Genomic DNA, 21,010 nt, shown 5'->3' with positions numbered 1-21,010 from the left:
ATCAGGGCTGACCTTGCTTAGCGTCCAAGATCGAATGAGATCGGGCTATACCATGCTGCCTTTCCTCCCTACAAAGTGGACTATAAATAACGCAAATAAATAAATAAGGGGAAACTGCCAAATAAGTCACATCGTAAGGTTGTCAACAATACATTCGCCTGTAAAAGGCGAAAGATTTATACTATCTGAAGAGAAACCAGAGCATTAGCATATACAACTGTAACTATATAATAATAATAATAAATTATTGTAATTCATATATCCTATAAGAAAGTATGAGATAATGCTTAGATTCCCCTCTCCTTTTAAGGCTTGTTTATATTTTATATCTTAGACCTATAAATAATTTAAAATACTTAAGAAGGTATAGAAGGATACAGAATAGCTCCAAATAATAGTTGATAAATGTCTTAGAGGTATGTAAAATGTGTGTATGTTGTGTGATTTGAAAATAAAAATTTACTTTAAAAAAAAACAACCACCCCCCCACCAATACTTTAGCCAGCAAGATGTGCAGAGTTATGCGGGTGCATGTGTGTGCAGTTTCTTTCTTGGTCATGCTAGGATACTAACCTGGCATGCTCTGTTCTCACATGAAGGGAATGCTATAACTCAAAGACAAGCATAAGAATGCTGCGGGAAAACGGGGGTTAGTGGAGGAGAGAGACCCGAGACCGTTAGTCAAGAAAACAGTTTTACTGCAGCTGTGGCTCAGCCCGCATTAACAAGCACAAAGACTGAGCCCCGACTGTACTGGGGCAACAACTTTTATCCTAGTTCCAAGTTAAGACATGGCACTTCAACATTCGGTGCCTGCATAGCTTATCTGGTAGTTTCACAGAGTCAGGAGCACAGGCTTCACCCAGTTCCCTTATCGTTCACCATGACTTTTCCCCTACTGTCTCAACACATGAAGCTGTCCTATACTGAATCAGACCTTTCTCCTGCTGTCTCAAGAATGTAAGAACACCACTGCTGGATCAGACCAGTGGTCCATCTAGTCCAGCATCCTGTCTTGCACAGCGGCCAACCAGGTCCTCTGGAGGTCCAACAACAGGGCATAGAGAAGAACCATGGCTGAGGGTAGGAGAAGCATCAAAAATCTGCACACAGGAAGAGTATCCCTTATCCGGACATCCCATATCCAGACTGATCCGAAAACCAGACCCTTCAAGCCGGAGTGCAGGCAGATCTGTGCTGCCCGCTTTCAATGTTTCCTCTCGCCTGAAAAAAAATTAAATACAGTGTCCACGGCATCGTAGGTGAAGACTGAAAGTCTGCCGTTGTAAGTTTGTTTGTTGTTGCTCTTGTTTAACAGCTGATGCAGATATGCTGGTGAGATGGTGACCCCTGTGCTTTCTGAGGGTTTCGTGTACACAAAATTATTAAAAAATATTATTTGAAATTACATTCAGGCTATGCGTATAAAGTGTATATAAAACAAAATTGAATTTGGGTCCCACCCCTCCAAGATATCTTATTATGCATAGGCAAAAATTCCAAAAACATTCCAGTATATGGAAAGATCCGAAATACGGACCTCTTCTGGTCCCAAGCAGTCCGGATAAGGGATACTTAACATGCACAGAGATCTGTATTTTCTTCTGTCCACTGAAGAACCCCCTCAGCTCATCTGCCCTGGATTGTGAAATGCAACCACTCAGAGTCCACAGCAGAAGCGTCTGAGACATGGCCAGACGTGCTGGAGGGAGGGGGGAAAGACTGCTTTGCACTATTCTCACAGGGGCTTCTGACCTGCCCTAACCACTGCTACACACTTCTCCCACATTGCCATTTTAAGTCAGCAGGCTGAGGAGATCAGAGCAGTAACAGAGCCAGTGTGATGTAGTGGTCAAGAGAGGTGCTTTGGAGCGGTGGAATCTGATCTGGAGATCCGGGTTTGATTCCCCGCTCCTCCACATGAGTGGCACAGACTAATCTGGTGAACTGGATTTGTTTCCCCACTCCTACACATGAAGCCAGTTGGGTGACCTTGGGCTAGTTACACTCTCTCAGCCTCACCTACCTCACAGGGTATCTGTTGTGGAGAAGGGAAGGGAAGGTGATTGTAAGCCGGTTTGAGTCTGCCTTAAGTGGTAGAGAAAGTTGGCATACAAAAACCAACTCTTCTTCTTGTTCTAATACTTCTTAGCATAAACCCTCTTTCCTCTGTGAGTCTCCCCACCTCTCTGGATGCTCCCGATTTCTCTCAGAGAGACAGGTAGCTGTCATGACGAGGAGAGAAGGGGCTACGGGAAACAGCCTCTGATGTGGGAACAAAACCTGAGTTCAGAGACTGGCCGTCGTGATGTGTGGGGGCCATGTCCCCCCCCCCCAGTTTAACAGTGTCACCAACTTCGACATCTATTTTCCCTCTGCGGTGATAAATAGCCCCCATTCTTGTTGAGTTCTGACAGGAGTAAATAAATAGCAGCCTGACATATTGATGAGCAGTTTGCTGGTAAGTAAATAACGTGCATTAGTGTAGTCTCGGTATGGACAGGATCTGGCGGTGTAGATTGTCCCATTTTACAGATATGCACAAAGATCAGCTGATTGTTTCTAACACTACCTGAATGATGATTATGCACATTTAAGTTTCCATCAGGCTGAAGAAAAATTATCGTTGGACAAAGACCTTTAAGCAAGTAATGGCATTTCTCTACAATGCCCAAGGAACGTTTGACGGGCTACCTGGACTGTTTTCAGACTGTAGCACAAAAGAGCGAAAAAGCTTCAAAAAGGAACAAATGAGTAACGTTACCAAGTTTTCGATTTCGGCACTCTGTCGAACTCCCCACTGGAACATACCCATGAGGGTGATTGCGTAGGACAGAGCTAGGCCGACCTGTCCGGCATCTAGAGCTACAGGACAAGAAACAAGGCACATTTTTCAAAACGTGTACAACTTTAGAATGATCTTACTATTTAGTAACATGGTTTTGTATGACACTGTGGATGGCCTTCGGCCACAATCAACTTTATCATCATCATCATTAGTAAAGTACTTTATGCAAAACTGAACATACGGAGCTTTAAAAAGTATTCAGTACAACTTATTTGGGGTATTTACTATGACCTCAGCAAGATGAAGATGACACCCAGCGTACAGTATTGGACATTTATATTTGGGGAACCTCAGTGATATCTGGCCTCCCCAAATCAGATAAACACAAAACTCCCCAAAGCTTGAGAAAAAAACAGGTGACCATTCCAGAGGGGTTGCCGTGTTAGTCTGTTGCAGCAATCAATCAATCAATCAATTGGAATCTAGTAACGCTTCAAAGACTAACAATTCCAGCACAAAATGTTGTGAGTCAGACCTCATATGAAACCTCAGCAACTGAGGGCTGTAAAAACTCTGATTTCCATTGACTGAAAAGAGATCTTCTGAGCAACTGGCCAGTTGCTGAGGTGCTATGGAACGTTGACAAACATTCCCACTTCGCATGCTTAGAAATCAGTCACAAAACAAGCCCTAGGGGTCAGATAGGACTGAATGCTGTTTCTATGAAAGGGTTCAGAGAACAAGGAAATAGGCAGCATTATGGATGTGTTGGCTGACTGTGTGTATGAGGGCCAAACAAGAGCATGTGTGTATAAATACATGAGCACTAGATGAGAACGAAGAACATGCAGGCACCTGAACATGACAGAACAAAGGGGAATATACATACACACCTCGGCAAAAAAGGTGAATTTGTGAGGGTCTCCACATAGCACTGAAGCTTTAATTTGAACACAACACTTTTTGAACAAGTAGGCCCTGCCATGATGTCTGGCTAGCAAGCAGACAAGAAGACTCCTGCGTCACAAACCGTTGGGTTAGAACACGTTCCTGAACACTTTTGCTGACTGGAGTTCCGACTCTGTGCCTAAGCCTCACACTTCATAGTACTAGGGATCATACCACCTTATTTTGTACCTCCTTCCTCCCCAGCCTCAGGCAAACCCAACTTTTAAAGAATTAATCTGCTGAGGATACAAAAGGCTAGGTTAGGTTTAGATGCACTTGAAAGTATTTAGTTTGACAGATGGAGCAGGTATGAGAGAGGCCTGGAGCCTTACGGAGAAACTTGAAGTCTACTTGTTTATCCGTAGTCAAAGTGCTAGGTACCTTGGCCTCAGAGCAAGATCGGTATCTAAAAACAAAGCATTTCTCTCAGTTGCTACCTTTTAACAATTAGAGGGAAATGAGAACACAAAAGGAGAAGTATACAACACTAACGTCTCCTCAGGATGTATACTCACTCTGCGCAAGCAGCAAACAGCCGAAGGCAACCACCACAACAAAGATGGCACAAATGGCATCCAAGCGCATAGCAAACCATCTAGAGGTAGTCAAAAATAAGAACCAAGACTCTAAAAAGAAAAAAAGAAAGTTTTTTTTTAACAAACAAGAAGTGTGGCCAAGCTCAGCAAAAACTTTTATAATATTTTTTTTTATTTTCTCACACTATATATTACACAATAAACTAACATAACATACAATATCTCATTCACAACACAAAATAATACAACACAACCACTTACAATGCACTACGATACACCCTTCTATATTTCACCAGGGTGCACTTGAAACGTTGGATTTCTTTATGAATTCAGCAAATGTGAACAATCTACTATATTGTTCATCACTATCAACCTTATTAAGGAGCCCCATGGCACAGAGTGGTAAGCTGTAGTACTGCAGTCCAAGCTCTGCTCACGACCTGCGTTCAATCCCAACGGAAGTCAGTTTCAGGTAGCCGGCTCAAGGTTGACTCAGCCTTCCATCCTTCCGAGGCCAGTAAAATTAGTACCCAGCTTGCTGGGGGTAAAGGGAAGACGACTGGGGAAGGCACTGGCAAACTACCCAGTAAACATAATCTGCCTAGTAAACGTCGGGATGTGATGTCACCCCATGGGTCAGTAATGACCCGGTGCTTGCACAGGTGACTACCTTTACCTAACAGCCTTATTATAATGACATTACAATCATAGTATCTATGCTATACCTTTATTTAATATCTCCCCCCTACCCCATCCATCTATAATTATTGCCATCTTATATTTTTCCCGGGGGTAATTAATGACCTTGCTCAAATATTACAATGTCTACACATAGCCATCCTCTCTAGTAACTAAATTATGTAATACTAGATCCTAGAAAAAAGAATATCCAGTTTTCTTACTGTTTAAACAAGCCTTACATAACATATAGATAATACTATCAGTTCCTATTTTTAAAAAAATCATCATTGGATCTTTTGTTCACCAGATTTGTCAATTTTGCCATTGCTGCATATTCAGCAAAATCTTTGAGGCCAATTCAGGAAGTTCAGGCAGAAATCCCAATTGTTGAGGCAGCCAGAACACCAAAAGACTCTACTGCATGACCCAGTACTGATAGAGAATTCCACTTGCCCTTCCCAATATAATACCTAAAGGAACTTTAATAAAAGTTATAATTTAGTGGAATGTATCAAGCTAGTTATGGATGTTGGACAGGAGGCCTTTCCCCCATCCCACCATTGCTGGAGAAAAGGCAAGCTGATCCTTGCTCCCTGACATGCTAATTATCCGTGAGCAGGGAGGTAATCACATACCCCTTCCCACCACGGGTAGAGCATTCAAGCGTATATGTCTACCCCAGAATCTTGAAGCAACACAGTTCCAGAGAAACTTTGCTGCCCGGTCTAAACCGACGGGAATTAGAAGCAAAATGTCTGCTTCAGTTCTTTGCAAACCTGTGTGCAGGTCTTGATGGGCATCGAACAACTCTTGGAATCTTTGCTCCGCTTTAAAAGCTCGAATGGTCCAAAGTCCCTGGAGAGATGACGACAGGTGGGAGAATACAGGGCTTCGAGCTGCAACACAGGGATTAAACGAATACTGTAACCCATCACACTGTTCATTCTTACAGCTGGACTCTAAATTTATCTGAATAAATGCATACTATTTACTATCCGATTTTTCAAACAGGAAAAGGCAGTTTCTTTCCAAGGTTTCTTATAGAAGATGGAGACGGAGGAGATGGTTTTTATATGATGACTTTCTTTACCACTTAAGGAAGAATCAAACTGGCTTACAATCACCTTACTTTCCCCTCCCCACAACAGACACCCTGTGAGGTAGGTGGGGCTGAGAGAGCTCTAAGAGAACTAGGTTTGATTCCCCACTCCTCCACATGAGCACCGGAGGCTAATCTGGTGAGCTGGATTTGTTTCCCCACTCCTACTCATGAAGCCTGCTAGCTGACCTTGGGCTAGTCACGGTTCTCTCAGTCCCTCCTATCTCACAGGGTGTCTGTTGTGGGTAGGGGAAGGGAAGGTGATTGTAAGCCAGTTTGATTCTTCCTTAAGTGGCAGAGAAAGTTGGCATATAAAAACCAACTCTTCTTTAGGGCTGTTGATTCGGTTCGGCCCGAACTGAAAATCAGCCGAATATCCCCTGATTCGGTGGTTTTTAGTTCGGGAGGAACCGAACTCAAAACTGGCGGGCAACCGGGGGGGCCGAATTCAGCGAGTTCGGGAGTTTGCGAATAAATTCGGCCGTCAGTAAGCAGCATAACCGTCAGTAAGCAGCATTCTCCTCCCCCGGCCAATCGGTGGCCAAGCTGGTCTTCTTCTGGCCAATCAGTCAGGATTGAGTACTGGAGGAATCAGCTGATGTGCGGCCCGGCCAGGGAGAGAGAGAGAGCGAGCGAAATCCTTGTGTGTGTGTGGGGGGGGGTGCTTGTGCACATTTGCTCCTTTCTGTGGCTGCAGGGGGCGTATTTTTGGGGGTACAGACACAAAACTTTCAGTGGAGCTTCAGATGAAGCTTCTTAAGATACCCCCCATGTTTTGTAAACATTGGGTCATGGGGTCCCGAGATATGGGCTCCCCCCCTTTTTCTTTCCATGGCTGCAGGGGGCGCATTTTTTGGGGTACAGACCCCAAACCTTTAGTGGAGCTTCAGATGAAGCTTCTTAAGATACCCCCCAAGTTTTGTAAACATTGGGTCAGGGGGTCTCGAGATATGGGCTCTCCCCCTTTTCCCTCCCCCCCTTTTTCCATTTATGTGGCTGCAGGGGGTGCTTTTTTGGGGATATAGCCCCCAAACTTTTAGCATAGCTTCAGACAGTTATTCTTAAGATACCACCCAAGTTTTGTAAAGATGGGTTCAGTGGGGGCAGAAATATCGCCTCCCCCCTTTTCTCTTTCCATGGCTGCAGGGGGCGCATTTTTGGGGGTGCAGATCCCAAACTTTGAGCGGAGTTTCAGACCAGTGTTCTTAAGATTCCCCCCAAGTTTTGTGAACATTGGGTCAGGGGGTCCCGAGATATGGGCTTTCCCCTTTCCCCTATTGGGATGAATGGATCAGCCGATCCTGTGTGCATCTCCAGAACAAAACGTCCCGTGCCTAATTGGAATCATCTTGGATTACAAATCCTCCCCAGCCCCTCCTGATGGAACAGAAGACAGCCACAGTAAGACCCCTTTGGGGGCTTTAATCTATAATTTTTCTCCTGTGTATGTGTGTGTGTGGGGGGGGGAAGCAGAGTCTGTGTGTGTGTGGGGAGGGAGCAGTTTCTGTGGGTGGGGGGGAAGCCAAAGGGGGCTGTCGTCGGTTCTGCCTGGGGTGTGTGTTCCCCCTCGAGTCTCTCGCTCCCTGGTTTGAGGGGGGAGGTTTCAGTTGTGTGTCTTCTGGTTTTTCCCTGTTGCAAAGGTGTTGTTTTACAAGGTTGAGTTGCTTTGCAAACTGTTGTCGGGGCTGGGGCGTGGGCGGCAAGCTCTGCTGAGAGATGCACATTAAGGGTGGGGGACCCCTTTCAGGGCCCATATCTCAGCCCCCTCGACCCAATCTTTACAAAACTTGGGGAGTCTTTCAATAAACGTCCTTTGAAGCTCTGCTGAAAGTTTGGGACCTCTAACCCCAAAAATGCCCCCCCAGAGCCGCGGAAAGGCGCGATTGTGTTTTTAATGGCTTTATTTGGCCGAATTTTTTTTCCAAACTTTGAATTCCCGCCGAATTGAACGGATCCAAAGTGGGGGAGTTCGGACTTCGGCATATCCCGAATCTAAACGGGCCGAATCCGGCCAAATCCGAACTATACCGAATTTTTAAAAATTCAACAGCCCTACTCTTCTTCATAGTAAATTTCTGGTAATGGAAGGGGAGCAATTCTTCACTAATTCTTCTCTCCCATTGCAGACATCTGACTCCTCGGCCCTATTCTGTTCCTGGGGTCCCGTCTTCCTGGAGCACTATTTCAGAAACCATTTTGGGCTACAGTGAGGGGTAGTGGAAGAAGTCCCATTCTGCTGATGGAATTTCTTTAAGAGAGATTTACCATGGGATCCAAGTCACAGGCTACTCCAAATCTCATTAAGCCTACTCTACTGGGAGTAAGAGTAGGGTAAAAGGGGATCTAACAGATGCTAAAACAAGAATAAATAAGACAAATTTGAAAATCAGCATTAAGACATTTGAACAAAAGGAAGGAAAACAAATGCTGCTCCTGAATAATCAGCAATATTTTAACATCCCATGTTATTAAATCAATATATCTCATTATGAATACTGCCCTAGAAAGAGGATCAAAAATCCAGACACCAGGGCCACGTACAGATAGGGGGATTTTTCTGCAAACCTAGAACGCCAAGGTTTGCAGAAAAAACCCTAAACGTAATAAAAACAATTGTATGGGGATGACATCCCCCCCCCCAATGGAGAATGCTGATTGAGATCTTGTGAATGCTCACATGATCACAGTCAGAGCTAAGGAGATGCCTAGCAACAATTGAGGCAGTAGAACCTGGGCCTAGACAACTCTAGTCTAACTGCAGCTCAGAGGAAAGAAGAAGTAGCAAACAGGGGGAGAAAAAGAGCAAAGGAGCGAAAGGAAGTGGCAAATAGAGGGAAAGAAAGAGCTCCTGACAAGGGGGGAACAGGGGAGAGAAAAAAAGAGCTGGGGAAAAGTAAAGACAGTGTGGAGAATGGGATATCCCTCCTCGGTGGGCTTTGCAGGTCCCCAAGTTGTTATACTCACATCTTAAAAGTCAAATAATATCAACATACATACTTGTGGACTCTAGACGTTTAATATCTCTTGAGGTATCCAAGAAATACCGACGAAGAAGGATGAAAAGAATTAGAAGTGGGACTAAAGGGATGAGAATCCACGGAATCACAACAACGGCCACTCCGACGACGCCACATATCTGAAACATAACCTGCAACAACAAAATCACACGGCAGCCCGATTAAGCCCAAAGTCTCATTTTTTTTTATTTTTTAAAAAGTGTAATTCTATTTTGGGGTTTTTTAAAGGACCAAAGAACTTATGAAAACCATTCATTTCAGTTCCTGTACCAATCCCAATACCATTCATTCCAGCGTCTATATGCTACGGGTTTTCTGGCTCACCCCCCCCCCCAATTTTCTAATCCTTTCTTTGCCGTTCACTTCCTTTTTGCACCTAGTGCAGAGCACTTCCTGATCTTAGGCCCCATCTGTGGTTTTCCTCGGCTGTACTTTCTCCATATCTTCAATACACACTGTGTCTCCAGGCTCTGGATTTCCGGCCACTGCCTATTTTGTCTCGCCTCCTTTAGCCTGTCTCTCGGCCAGACAGACATAAAGTGCTTTAGTGAAAGCTTTACTCACAGGCAGGCTCTGCTTTTATCAGATTCACACCTGAGGAAAATTACCAGAGAGACACTTAAGAGGGAAAAGATTACAAAATAAAGTGTTCTTTATTTTGGGATTTAGGGGTTCTGGTGATATTAAGCTACAACACTCGGCGGCGGCACTAGAGCTGCTGAAGAGGAAGCAATATATTATTGCTATAACAAAACCTTTGTGGGTGTGGAGTGTGTGTGTGTGTGGAGTGTCGTCAAGTCGCAGCTGACTTATGGCAACCCCTTTTGGGGTTTTCATGGCAAGAGGCTAACAGAGGTGGTTTGCCAGTGCCTTCCTCTGCACAGCAACCCTGGTATTCCTTGGTGGTCTCCCATCCAAATACTAACCAGGGCTGACCCTGCTTAGCTTCTGAGATCTGATGAGATCAGGCTAGCCTGGGCCATCCAGGTCAGGGCAACAAAACCCTTACCAGGATGCAAATTAGAAGGGAAAATTCTTCGGATGACTAAGGTGGAAGTCTGACTCCATCTTTGGAATGAATTTCAGATGAGTCTACACTATCTGATCACTATCATATTTACAACAGGGCGGATCCCTCTAACATTCATGCATTTTGGAAAACCAAACTTGCATGCAAATGAACTTTTAATGAAGTAATCTCCAAAGGCAGACATAGCTATGTATAAAAAGCAACTAAGCTCATTTTTTTTAAAGTAGAGGGACTTAATTGCCTATTTTCCCAACAGTTGGTTCTCCCATGCAGGTTGAATAGCATACTTAGAAAATGGAAGCAGTAGGAATCTCAAGAAGAGTTGGTTTTTATACCTTGCTTTTCTCTAAGGAGTCTCAAAGCAGCTTACAATGACCTTCCCTTCCCCTCCCCACAACATACACCTTGTGAGGTAGGTGGGGCTGAGAGAGTTCTGAGAGAACTGTGACTAGCCCAAGGTCACCCAGCTGGCTTTTTGTGTAGAAGAGTGAGGAAACAAACCCGGTTCACCAGATTAGAGTCCACCACTCTTAACCACTACATCACACTGAAGGACCATCTATATGCACACACACAAATTAAATATTACACATATACATATGCACACAAATATTTTCCCCATGACACTGAGTTTCTCCTAAAGCAGGAGTCCCCAATCTTGTTGAACCTATGAATATTTTTGGAATTCTTAGAACAGGTGACGGTTGCTACAATAAAATGGCTGCCATGAGGGACCAATCACAAAATGTTGGAAGGTTCAACAAAATGTTAACAGGTTCCAAGCCAAACATCCTCCTGTGATGGAGGCAGCTGGTTCAAAATGTGCTCACTTCTGAGATATCTCCTATTCTAGTGAAATGGAAGAAAACCAGGATTGACCCTTGGGTTCAGGTAAGAAGCAAGCGGGCCCCAAGAAACACATTAGTAGACGCCATGCTGCCTCAACTGTCCCTAGAAACCAAAATGACTACATTGAGGCTGTCGTACTTTGGTCACATTATGATAAGACAAGAGTCACTGGAAAAGTCAATAATGCTAGGGAAAGTTGAAGGAAGCATGAAAAGAAGAAAGCGCAACATGAGATGGATTGACTCTATAAAGGAAGCCACGGCCCTCAATTTGCAAGATCTGAGCAAGGCAGTTAAGGATGTTTTGGAGGGCATTAATTCATAGGGTCATCATGAGTTGGAAGCCTTGAGGGCAATTAACATACACGCACATACGCAGCTCATGAACAGCATGTTGAAGAACCCTGACCTAAAGTGAAACTCAAGGCAAATTTGGGATGTTCTGCCGGGTAAAACATGCCCTGGAGTTTCAAGGGAAGAAAGAGAATTGTAGTGACACCGAAGAACCAATTCTTTCTGTTTATTACCTGGTTGTCTAAAAAATATTCTTACTTGCTACAACCAATCAGGTGACTATCGTTGGGTCTACTCCAAGCACAAGTATTTGAATCTCTTTACTGTTCTCAAGGCTACCATTCATCATTTCCCGTTGAAGCCATGATTTTTTGCCCAGGAAGGATTTTTTTGTTATCAACACTACTTCATCTGCCAGAAGGTTTGCTGAAGAGCCAGTACATTGTTTGTAGATCTCATGAAAAGTGAAAGAGTTCTTAAATCCCACATAAAATGTACACAAATACCTAGAAGCACATTTTTAGGAGGGGGTTCTTTTTTTGGCCGCGATAAAGTCTCGTCCCTAGATTTGTTTAATTCATTATGCATATTTATGTAGTAAGACACAACATCAGTAAACACATCTCGGCAATTCAAATTATGTTTAAAGACTTCCCCCCCTGTTGAATCAAAAAGCGAAATCTTTTTTGCCAAACAGGAAAAACCTACTTTGTTTGTAAGCACGGTTAAGTCATATCTTTAGTATATCAATAGTTCAAGGCAATCTAGAAGATTTGCACTTATCACCATTTAGAACAGGATTGTTACACTCTATGACTGACAGGAGAATTAAAAGATTTGTACCAGAAGAGAAGGTGTTAGAAATGTTAATGACCTTGGTTGGTCTTTTCTTCTTCTCTCCCCCCCCTCCCCTGTAGCTATGTTACCAAAGTGGCAAGTTATTTTATAAAATGCTCTGAAAAGATAAATGCTCCAAGCAAAAGGAAATTTAGAATGCAGAAAAAGAAACATGGAACAAGTTAGGGTAGCACAGAATGTTTCCTTAAAGCCTGGATTAAATGCAGATATATGGAACAGGAGAGGGTTTCAATGAACACTTGAAGTTGCCTTCTACTGAGTCCAACCCTTTGTTGGCCGAGGTCAGGATTGTCTACTCTGACTTGGCTGCAGCTCTCCACCATTTCAGGTTGAGGTCTTTCACACCTCTTGCTACCTAAGCATTTTAACCTGAGATGCTAGGGATTGAACCTGGGACCTTCTGCCTGAAAATCAGATGGTCTGCCGTAGCCCCACAGCCCCTCCCCCCAAAAGCTAGGGGGAACATCTGAAATGGGACAGGAAGGAGAAAAGGAAATCTGAAGCAGCACAGAAGTCCTCAAATTTGGGGGAGAACTATGCAAGACAGAGGCACGCCCCGTGTCTCAGAAGGTTTCCAAAGACAACAAAAGGTACATGAAAACACTTCTCAGGAAAAAGAGAGGGAGTAATATAAAACAGTTTTGTTAATGCCAATAAAGGTTCTGTTTTCTGAAAAAAAATAAAACAGTTTTGTGTTTGTATAGCATTACTATTTTTCCAGTTGCAAATTAAAACCAGCACCACAGAAGTACCCGCATTAGTTGTACAGGATGAACCATGTTGGCAAGTTTTCCTCACGCATCCTTACAGAGAAGGTGGAAAAAGAAAAAGGAAAGAGGGAAAGGGTGGAAGAAACACTTGAGGATATCGTAAAATGGCAAAGTCATTGGGAAGCTAAGATAAGCTGGAATGCCTTCCAACACACTTTCCCTGACATTTCCACACAACAAAATATAAGGGTCAATGGTAGTGAAACAAACGGAGGCAGTTCTACTCCTTCGCACTTCTGAAAGCAAGTGACCCAAAGCTATTCTTGTCGTCTTAGGCCCTTTTTTGTTCTTAATATCCAGATGCAGCAGCCTTTTTTATTTCAAAGAAACGACTGTGGCCACCTCGCTCGCATTTTCCTTTTCTTCAGCATTTTCACTTCATAAAGCGGCAGTCAATGTGTTTTTGTGTGCGGTGAGAAGGGATTGACATTTCCAGTGGTGGTCTTGTCCACAGCCTACATTGGTGGCTCAAGTAGTCTCAGGATTAGGTCTTTGTGTGCGATGAAAGGATATGAAAAGTCACTTATTTAAACTCAGTCAAGCTGTTGATTTTGGGGAGGAAAAAAAGGGGGTTTTCAATTCAACTTGCTTCAATAAATCTCTGCCCTTTTTTCCCCCTCCAAGGGCAGCTGCAGATAGCACACAATGTTCCCTCAGAAACAAAGCAAAGTCTGAGGTGGGCTTTAAAAAACTCAACTTTTTTTTTTTAAAGAGGGGTGTGTGAAATAGAAATAAAAGTTCATGGGCAAATGGTTCCATGGTTTCAAATGTCCTACAAATTAACCTAATGAGCAGCTCTTTGGAGAAAACTGCAGCATAATCAGAATGTTTTGTAATTGCAAAACAAATGTTTTGTCATTAATGTTTGTAATTTTTAGTGCATCAATATCAAAAGAGAGAGGGAGGAGATTGTGGAGGAATGAGAGAAAATATGGAAGACTGAGATGAACCCAAGCAGAATATGAGCTAATATTTTTCAAAGTGGCTAACTAGAATCGCCAAGAGGGCCATTTTTAAACAGGCCACAATGCTTTCCAACCAGTTGAAACCTAGACTTCCAAAAGAACAAGGCTTCATACGCATAAAATAACAGATGATGCATGCCTCACATTTCTTTTTCGACTGGGATTAAATCCCACTGGGTTCAATGAGATTTAATTCAAAACGCAGACAGATTGCAGCTGAAATCTTGCGAAGTTTTACTCGTGTGTATGGCCCACTAAATACAGAGGGGTCTACTTCGAGGTGAGCATGCACAGAACCAGACCGTATGTGGCTTTCCGGTTTCAACTAATGAGGGCGCGCGGTAGGGAAGGGGGAAGAAACCACTTAAAGGAATAACTCTTTGCTCCCAAAAAGCTGCCTTTACTAATCATATTAATTACAACTGTGATACAAGCGGATTGACAATATGACCGGGGAACTTTTTAATTTCTCTTAAAATTCACACTCCAAGCTCTGACGGGCTTAAAAGCAACACTATGTTGTTGTTTTTCACAGAGGATTTTGGGTTTTTTGGGTTTTTTAATTCTCTCCGGCGCATTCCTTGAAGCATCCCAAGGCCCTGACAGGCCAAGTTTCTTTGTGCAGAACTGAAATATGCAACCGCTTGTCTCGCAAAAAAAAAAAAAGGCTGGGAGGCTTCTCGGTGTCCAAACGATAACTCGGAAAATGGACCACTTCTCCGAATGCAAATCCTCTCAAGAAAAGCTTCTCCGCACAAAGTGAGAGGAGAACCAGTTACGGCATTGTTTACCGAGTTTCACTTGATTCCTCCTGACAACCATTTGAACAATGACTGTTGGGAAATGTCCCTCAAAGAACCAGCAACAATGGGAGAGGCTCAGCGCTTTTATACTTGGTTAATACTGATTCCTTTCTCTCCCCCGCTCTCTTTTCTAAGAAGGAGAAAATATTTCTTCCTGAAGGGATTAGAGGACGTCTTATAAAAGACACCTGCAAACAAAACAAGTGACAAAGGATCTCTATCATATTCCATAACAGTTATCCTTTGTACAAAGCTGGGCTTCTCTGGACGTAAATAAACCAGAAGTCCTTCACAATTCAGCTGAACATACATCAACTAAATCAGTACTGTCAATATTCAACTGAGGTGAAGTAAGGGGAAGAGAGCTAAACAGAAGACGAGCCACACCGCATATCTAGAAATAAGGCATCTAAGAGAGTCTTATGCCCGACAAAATATCTGAGAAGCATGGACATGAAAGACAGATTCATATATTCCTGAACGAACCCTTCACATGGTAGTATACGATACGCTTTTACATTGCCAAGGGCTTGTACCCTACCCTTCTGGTTAGCAAGCCCAAATTTTTCATCTGGCCCAAGGGATCTACTGTTGGAGGATAGTTTCAGGTGGGTAGCCATGTTACTTGAATAAATTCAACTCCTTTTGCACCTTAAAAACCAATGCAATTTACCAGGATATTTGTTGGAGGAAGGGTTCAAATCTGGCTTCTCACAGAGGCAGGATACAACCCCAGGGATGCTGAACTAGGAAACTCATAATTCAAAGCCAGAACCCAGATTAAGCGACCTGATCTTTGCAACCTAAGAGCCCTCTTCAGTACGAGGAGGAGGAGGAGGAGGAGGAGAAGAGTTGGTTTTTATATGCCAACTTTCTCTACCACTTAAGGAAGAATCAAACCGGTTTACAATCACCTTCCCTTCCCCTCCCCGCAACAGACACCCTGAGAGGTAGGTGGGGCTGAGAGAGCTCTAAGAGAGCTGTGACTAGCCCAAGGTCACCCAGCTAGCTTCATGTGGAGGAGTGGGGAAACCAACCCGGTTCTCCAGATTAGAGTCCACTGCTCCAAACCACCGTGCTTAACCACTACACCACGCTTGATGTACACGCAGTAGGGACATCAAGTAGGGACATACTGCTTGTACATCAAGTACAAATCAAGTACTACAGATCCAGCCTGCTGTAACAAAAGTCACTTGGTCAAAAAGGGAACAAGTGTGCCTATTTCAGTAAGGGATACAACACTCAACAGCAGAAAGCCACTCTGAGAAAGTGTGTGCTCTGAGCTGCATGGTTACTTGCCATACGCACCTGCTTTTTAAGTCTAATGCAACAAATTAATAGGATATAAATCTTGTATAAGATGCCTGTAAGATACAAGTGTGGAACAGACAACTGTGCCTAATAAACATTCATGTTTCCAATGATACGAAGTGCCATGGCTTACCAAGGGCACCTTGCCACGCGGTACTGCAAAACGTGCATGAAGCAGTCAATGCAGCAGGCACAACTGACCAGGACAGTCTGCCAAGGTAGTTTGCAAGGTTGTTGTTGTTTTTTGTCCAGGGTAGATTTTCTTGTATTTTTAGTATGCCTGTAAGTTTAAAAGCTTAATATATTGTGTTTATGCTGGCCATTGGCCGTAACAAATAAACAACAACAACAACAACATATTGTGTTAGAAAGACAGAAACTTAAGAAGAGAGCTTATAAAGTAGATTTTTAAAAAACGGCTACTTTCCTAAAATCTGTTGAACTAGAGAACCCTTGAAAAGCGGGACAAGATGCAGTAGGAAACTTTGGGTTTCTTTTTTTCCCTTCTCCTATACGGCTGACAAGATTAGCCCTCCTTCTTTAAAGAAGAAAGGATACCACTCAATAGATTTCTGTTGTCGATGTTTTACTTTTAGGGGAAACGGAAAACACAGAATGTATTAACACTGAGTAAACATCGCTTTTTAAAACCGGCATTTAAGTCAAATGTTTTACCTGCTTTACCTCAGAATCTGATCTTGTATCAGACAAAGCACTGGTCAACGGCAGAAAAGCAAGAGATGCCACTATAAGTGTGACTGTAGCAGCCACGTTAAAAATGAACACACAGTGTTTATTTATTCAAATATTTATACATCACCTTTCCTGTTGGCTCAAGGTGGCAGTTCCCAAAGTAAGGACAGAAATAATATAGATAACAGAGCTAAGGATTCAAAAAGGTACGAGCTGGTTTCCCAGCTGATATGCAAGCAGTTGCCAAGGAAAATGGGTATTCCCCTTCATTCCCTTTCTTATCTGCAACAAAATTTAGAGACAAACTGCCACCACAAACCCAAAAGGTAGATGAATGCAACTCCATTCAAAGGCAGAAGAAGCGGCAATCAGATCATAGTGATGAGCTGGGTTTTGCTTGTAGTAATTAGTTGTATTTTCTGTGCTTTTGTTGTGCAGTTACTCTTTCAGCAAGTGTTATGTATCACTTTTATTTGGATGAACTTGTTAGCCATGTGATTATTGGTCCAAGTTAGCGGAATGCTCTTGTCTATCAATTCGCTGCAGCTGTGTGAACCATATGTCCCTTTCTGTCAGTGCTAAATGTTGCACCTATGTTGAGGGGCTGTGACTCAGGTGCAGAGCATCTGCTTAGCATGCAGAAGGTCCCAGGTTCAATCCCCGGCATTTCCAATTAAAGGGGCTAGGCAGGTAGGTGACGTGGAAGGTATGTGATGTGAAAGATGTGGAGAGCCACTGCCAGTCTGAGTAGACAATACTGACTTTGATGGACCAAGGGTCTGATTCAGTATAAGGCAGCTTCATGTGTTCATGGACACACTGAACATAGAAGAAGAAAAGTTCGTTTTTATATGCCGGCTTTCTCTACCAATTAAGGAAGAATCAAACTGGCTTACAATCACCTTCCCTTTCCCTCCCCACAACAGACACCCTGTGAGGTAGGTGGGGCTGAGAGAGTTCTGAGAGAACTGTGACTAGCCCAAGGTCACCCAGCTGGCTTTGTGTGGAGGAGTGGGGAAACCAATCCGGTTCACCAGACTAGCATCCACCGCTCGTGTGGAGGAGTGGGGAATCAAACCTGTTCACCAGATTAGAGTCCACCACTCCAAACCACCGCTCTTAACCACTACACCACGCTGGCTCTCAAATACCTATGGTATTTATTCTTTTCTCCACCTGTCTGTTGAGCCCAAAATGATGGACGCCCAAATGAAATTTTTAATCTTCTGTCTTTGTCATATACAGAGGAGCTCAATGTTCATTCTTGATTTAAGTGGTGACATGTTTGAGGAGCCCTGGCACAAGACCATACAACTCCCATTGTGAGGCCCCTACCCAAGCCACCAGTCCGATTCTGGGTTCCATTCCATGTGTTGATGCTTAGCTTCATGACTTGGGGTCTGCATATCTGAAGGACTGCCTCTCCCTGCATGTTCCCACATGGCACTCTGAGAGTCAGCGTGGTGTAGTGGTTAAGAGCGGTGGTTTGGAGCCGTGGACTCTAATCTGGAGAACCGGGTTTAATTCCCCACTCCTCCACATGAGCGGCGGAGGCTAATCTGGTGAACCAGAGGCTAATCTGGTGAACCCCATTCCTCCACATGAAGCCAGCTGGGTGACCTTGGGCTAGTCACACTCTCTCAGCCTCACCTCCCTCCCAGGGTGTCTGTTGAGGGGAGGAGAAGGGAAGGTTTGATTCTTCCTTTTTTTTGTCTGCAATATTTGCTTCCTTTATTTTTAATCATTTTATTAAATTTATTATCGGTCTGATTCTTCCTTAAGCGGGAGAGAAAGTCGGCATATAAACACCAACACTTCTTCCTTCTTCTACCTCTGGTTTTCTAAGGCGTGTTTTGCAATGGTCTGGGCATGGGCTTTTCCAGTGACTTCCCCATGTCTGTAGAACAGCCTCCTGGAAGAAGTTAAGGGAGCTCCTAATCTCCTGGGTAGCCAGCAAGGCTTCAAGACTGAATAATTCTGGACAGCTTTTGGGGGCAGGCTGAGCTTGTGCCAGAGCTGGCATCAGTGTCCCCAAGGTGGAGCAGCTGCCAGGGCCCATTGATGCCAACCTCCCCACTTATTTGTTGTAACAGCAAGATCAGTTGTTATAGCAGGAGATCTCCAGCTAGTACCTGGAGGTTGGTAACCCTAGGCTGTTCCCCCCTCCCCTTGTGAATAAGAATGGCATTTCAGATTCAAACTTCAGAAAGATTCTAGCAGTATCCCTGAGGGGAACAGAGTAAGCTTAAAGGATGCAGTGCATTGCACTTTGAGAAATGAATGTTAAAGACTAAGGGGAGCCTTATGAAGCGGAACTGATGAAGGACATCGAAACGGAGTAACTCGAGAGAACCGTCAGTGCACTCCCATGGAATGAGAAATTGAACTGTTTCTTTTGAATACACCTATGTACTCCTATGGAATGAAAAGTTGGACTGAATGGGACTACTAAGCAATTGAACCTGCATTTAGAGAGTATTATTTTGGATTTTGATGAGATTCTTTGATATGAACTGATCTATTGTATGTGATTTTGTAGGATTTACGTATGAGTATATAAGGCAAAATATCATTGTGGTCACTGCATGCCTATCTGTGTTAGGATTTCTCTGTAACTTGTTTGAACACAAAGGTGTCATATTGCTAAGTACCTGGAGGTTGACAATCCTAGGCTGCTCCTCCCCAGTGTGAATAAGATTCAAACTACAGAAAGATCCTAGCGCAACAGGAATCCTTACAGCCTATGGGGAACAATCCACATTTTGCTTCCTCTGCCGAGAAGACATTAACAAGCTAGTTCATTGCCACAGAATTACTTCCTTGCTACTTCTCCAACACTTTTGCACTTAAAACAGCTCCCTCTTTTTTTGTACTTATAACAACTTATTTCTTTTGTTCTCATTACAGCTATTATTCGCAGCCCTATTATTGCTAATCTCTTCTTTGTAAATAGCCACACCTGTTTTAATCCCCAACCGTGTGGTAAACATTGGCTTCTTTGAGGAAGTACACGCATAATTAGGTTAATCGGGTGCTATCTTTTCATGTGAGCTGATTGTTTCTTTACTGTGGATATATTTCATAACGCTGTGGCAAGCGTGCCAAATGGCCCAAAGGCAAAACTAGGCGCAACTTACCAAGCATGTAGCTACTACGTACAGAAACCTTGACATGATGGCGAGGGAGCCAACACCTCCCTGCCGCTGATTACTCATTCCTTTTTTCCCCTCTGCACTCTGACTACACCCTACTTAAACAATTTCTTTCATTAAAACCCAGCTGAAAGGCTAATAAAAATATCGACACAAACATTAAAAGAGTGACACACACACACACACACAAAGACCATAATTATACAACAAACAAAATTTTACAACAGTTTCTGCATTTACCTGTGTAAAGTCCAAAAATGTTAAGGGAAGTAAGTCGTCCAGGTGTCCAATATCTTTGGAGAAACGGTTTAGAATCCTTCCTATAAAACAGGATGAGAAAGAAATTGAAGGGTTTTTTTAAAAAATAAAAATAATAATGGGTATGTTTGGTTTGGCGGTTTAGTTTGATGATCTGAGTTTGAAACAGAAGCTATTTTCCATCCTCATTTTACTGCAAATTGGCTTGATGATCTAAATTAAATCAAAACAAAACAGCTGACACGCAGTGGAAACCAATTTATTGGCCGGCTATGAAGTCAGTAACTGTTACTCTACAAAAAGGACGGTTATGGAAAAAGTTCTTCTTTGCATATGCAAAAGAGTTGCGCTGAATTACTTCTCAAGCATACTGGGTTTCAAAATCATTCTCACTAATCCCTTATTGCCGACAAAAGTAATGGTGAGCAAAAGAGGACATTCCCTCCCACATCAGTACTTGACCAGACAAATGGAGCCAAGCCGGGCCTAGACTGAGCCATGAGCCTGGATAGAAGAATGCTGGTTACTCTGAGCATGCATTTCAACTAATTAGATTTCAAGGAAGGTTTCGACACAGTAAGTATGGTTACTGCACACCCAACTGACATTGCAAGTATTTCTGGAACCAGAGTTCTGCTACTGTTTGTCGGATGAAGCACGTCCTTTTTTAAGAAGAATGAACAGATCTCCTGACAGGGGTTGCCAATCTTTTTTTTTTTAACGAGAGCTAGTGTCGGACTAGGATCTGGGAAACCCAGGTTCAAATCCCAGCTCTGCCATGGAAACTTGCTGGATGACCTTGGGCCAGTCACACGCTCTCAGCTTTGACCCTGGCAAGTATTTGCCAGGTGCAACTTACCAAGCAGGTAGCTATTACATACAGAAACCCTGACATGGAATACCAGGGGTGTGATGCAGAAGAAGGCAATGGCAAACCACCTCTGAACATCTCTTGC

The 21,010-nt window shown here is 43.4% G+C and overlaps 1 protein-coding gene across 1 annotated transcript in view; it reads right to left on the bottom strand.

The window, feature by feature from the left end:
* ABCC4 (ATP binding cassette subfamily C member 4) overlaps positions 1-21,010 on the bottom strand; it is a 155,266-nt gene that overhangs the window by 43,468 nt on the left and 90,788 nt on the right. The window contains exons 20-24 of the mRNA XM_056862133.1: positions 20,037-20,116; positions 9,050-9,200; positions 5,730-5,849; positions 4,252-4,362; positions 2,765-2,865 (exon numbers count right to left, since the gene is read on the bottom strand). Coding sequence (XP_056718111.1) covers positions 2,765-2,865; positions 4,252-4,362; positions 5,730-5,849; positions 9,050-9,200; positions 20,037-20,116 — 563 coding nt within the window. The remainder of the gene's footprint in view (positions 1-2,764; positions 2,866-4,251; positions 4,363-5,729; positions 5,850-9,049; positions 9,201-20,036; positions 20,117-21,010) is intronic.

Source organism: Euleptes europaea, chromosome 16, assembly GCF_029931775.1.
Source record: "Euleptes europaea isolate rEulEur1 chromosome 16, rEulEur1.hap1, whole genome shotgun sequence".
NCBI lineage: Eukaryota > Metazoa > Chordata > Lepidosauria > Squamata > Sphaerodactylidae > Euleptes > Euleptes europaea.
This window is presented reverse-complemented; position numbering and strand designations above follow the sequence as displayed.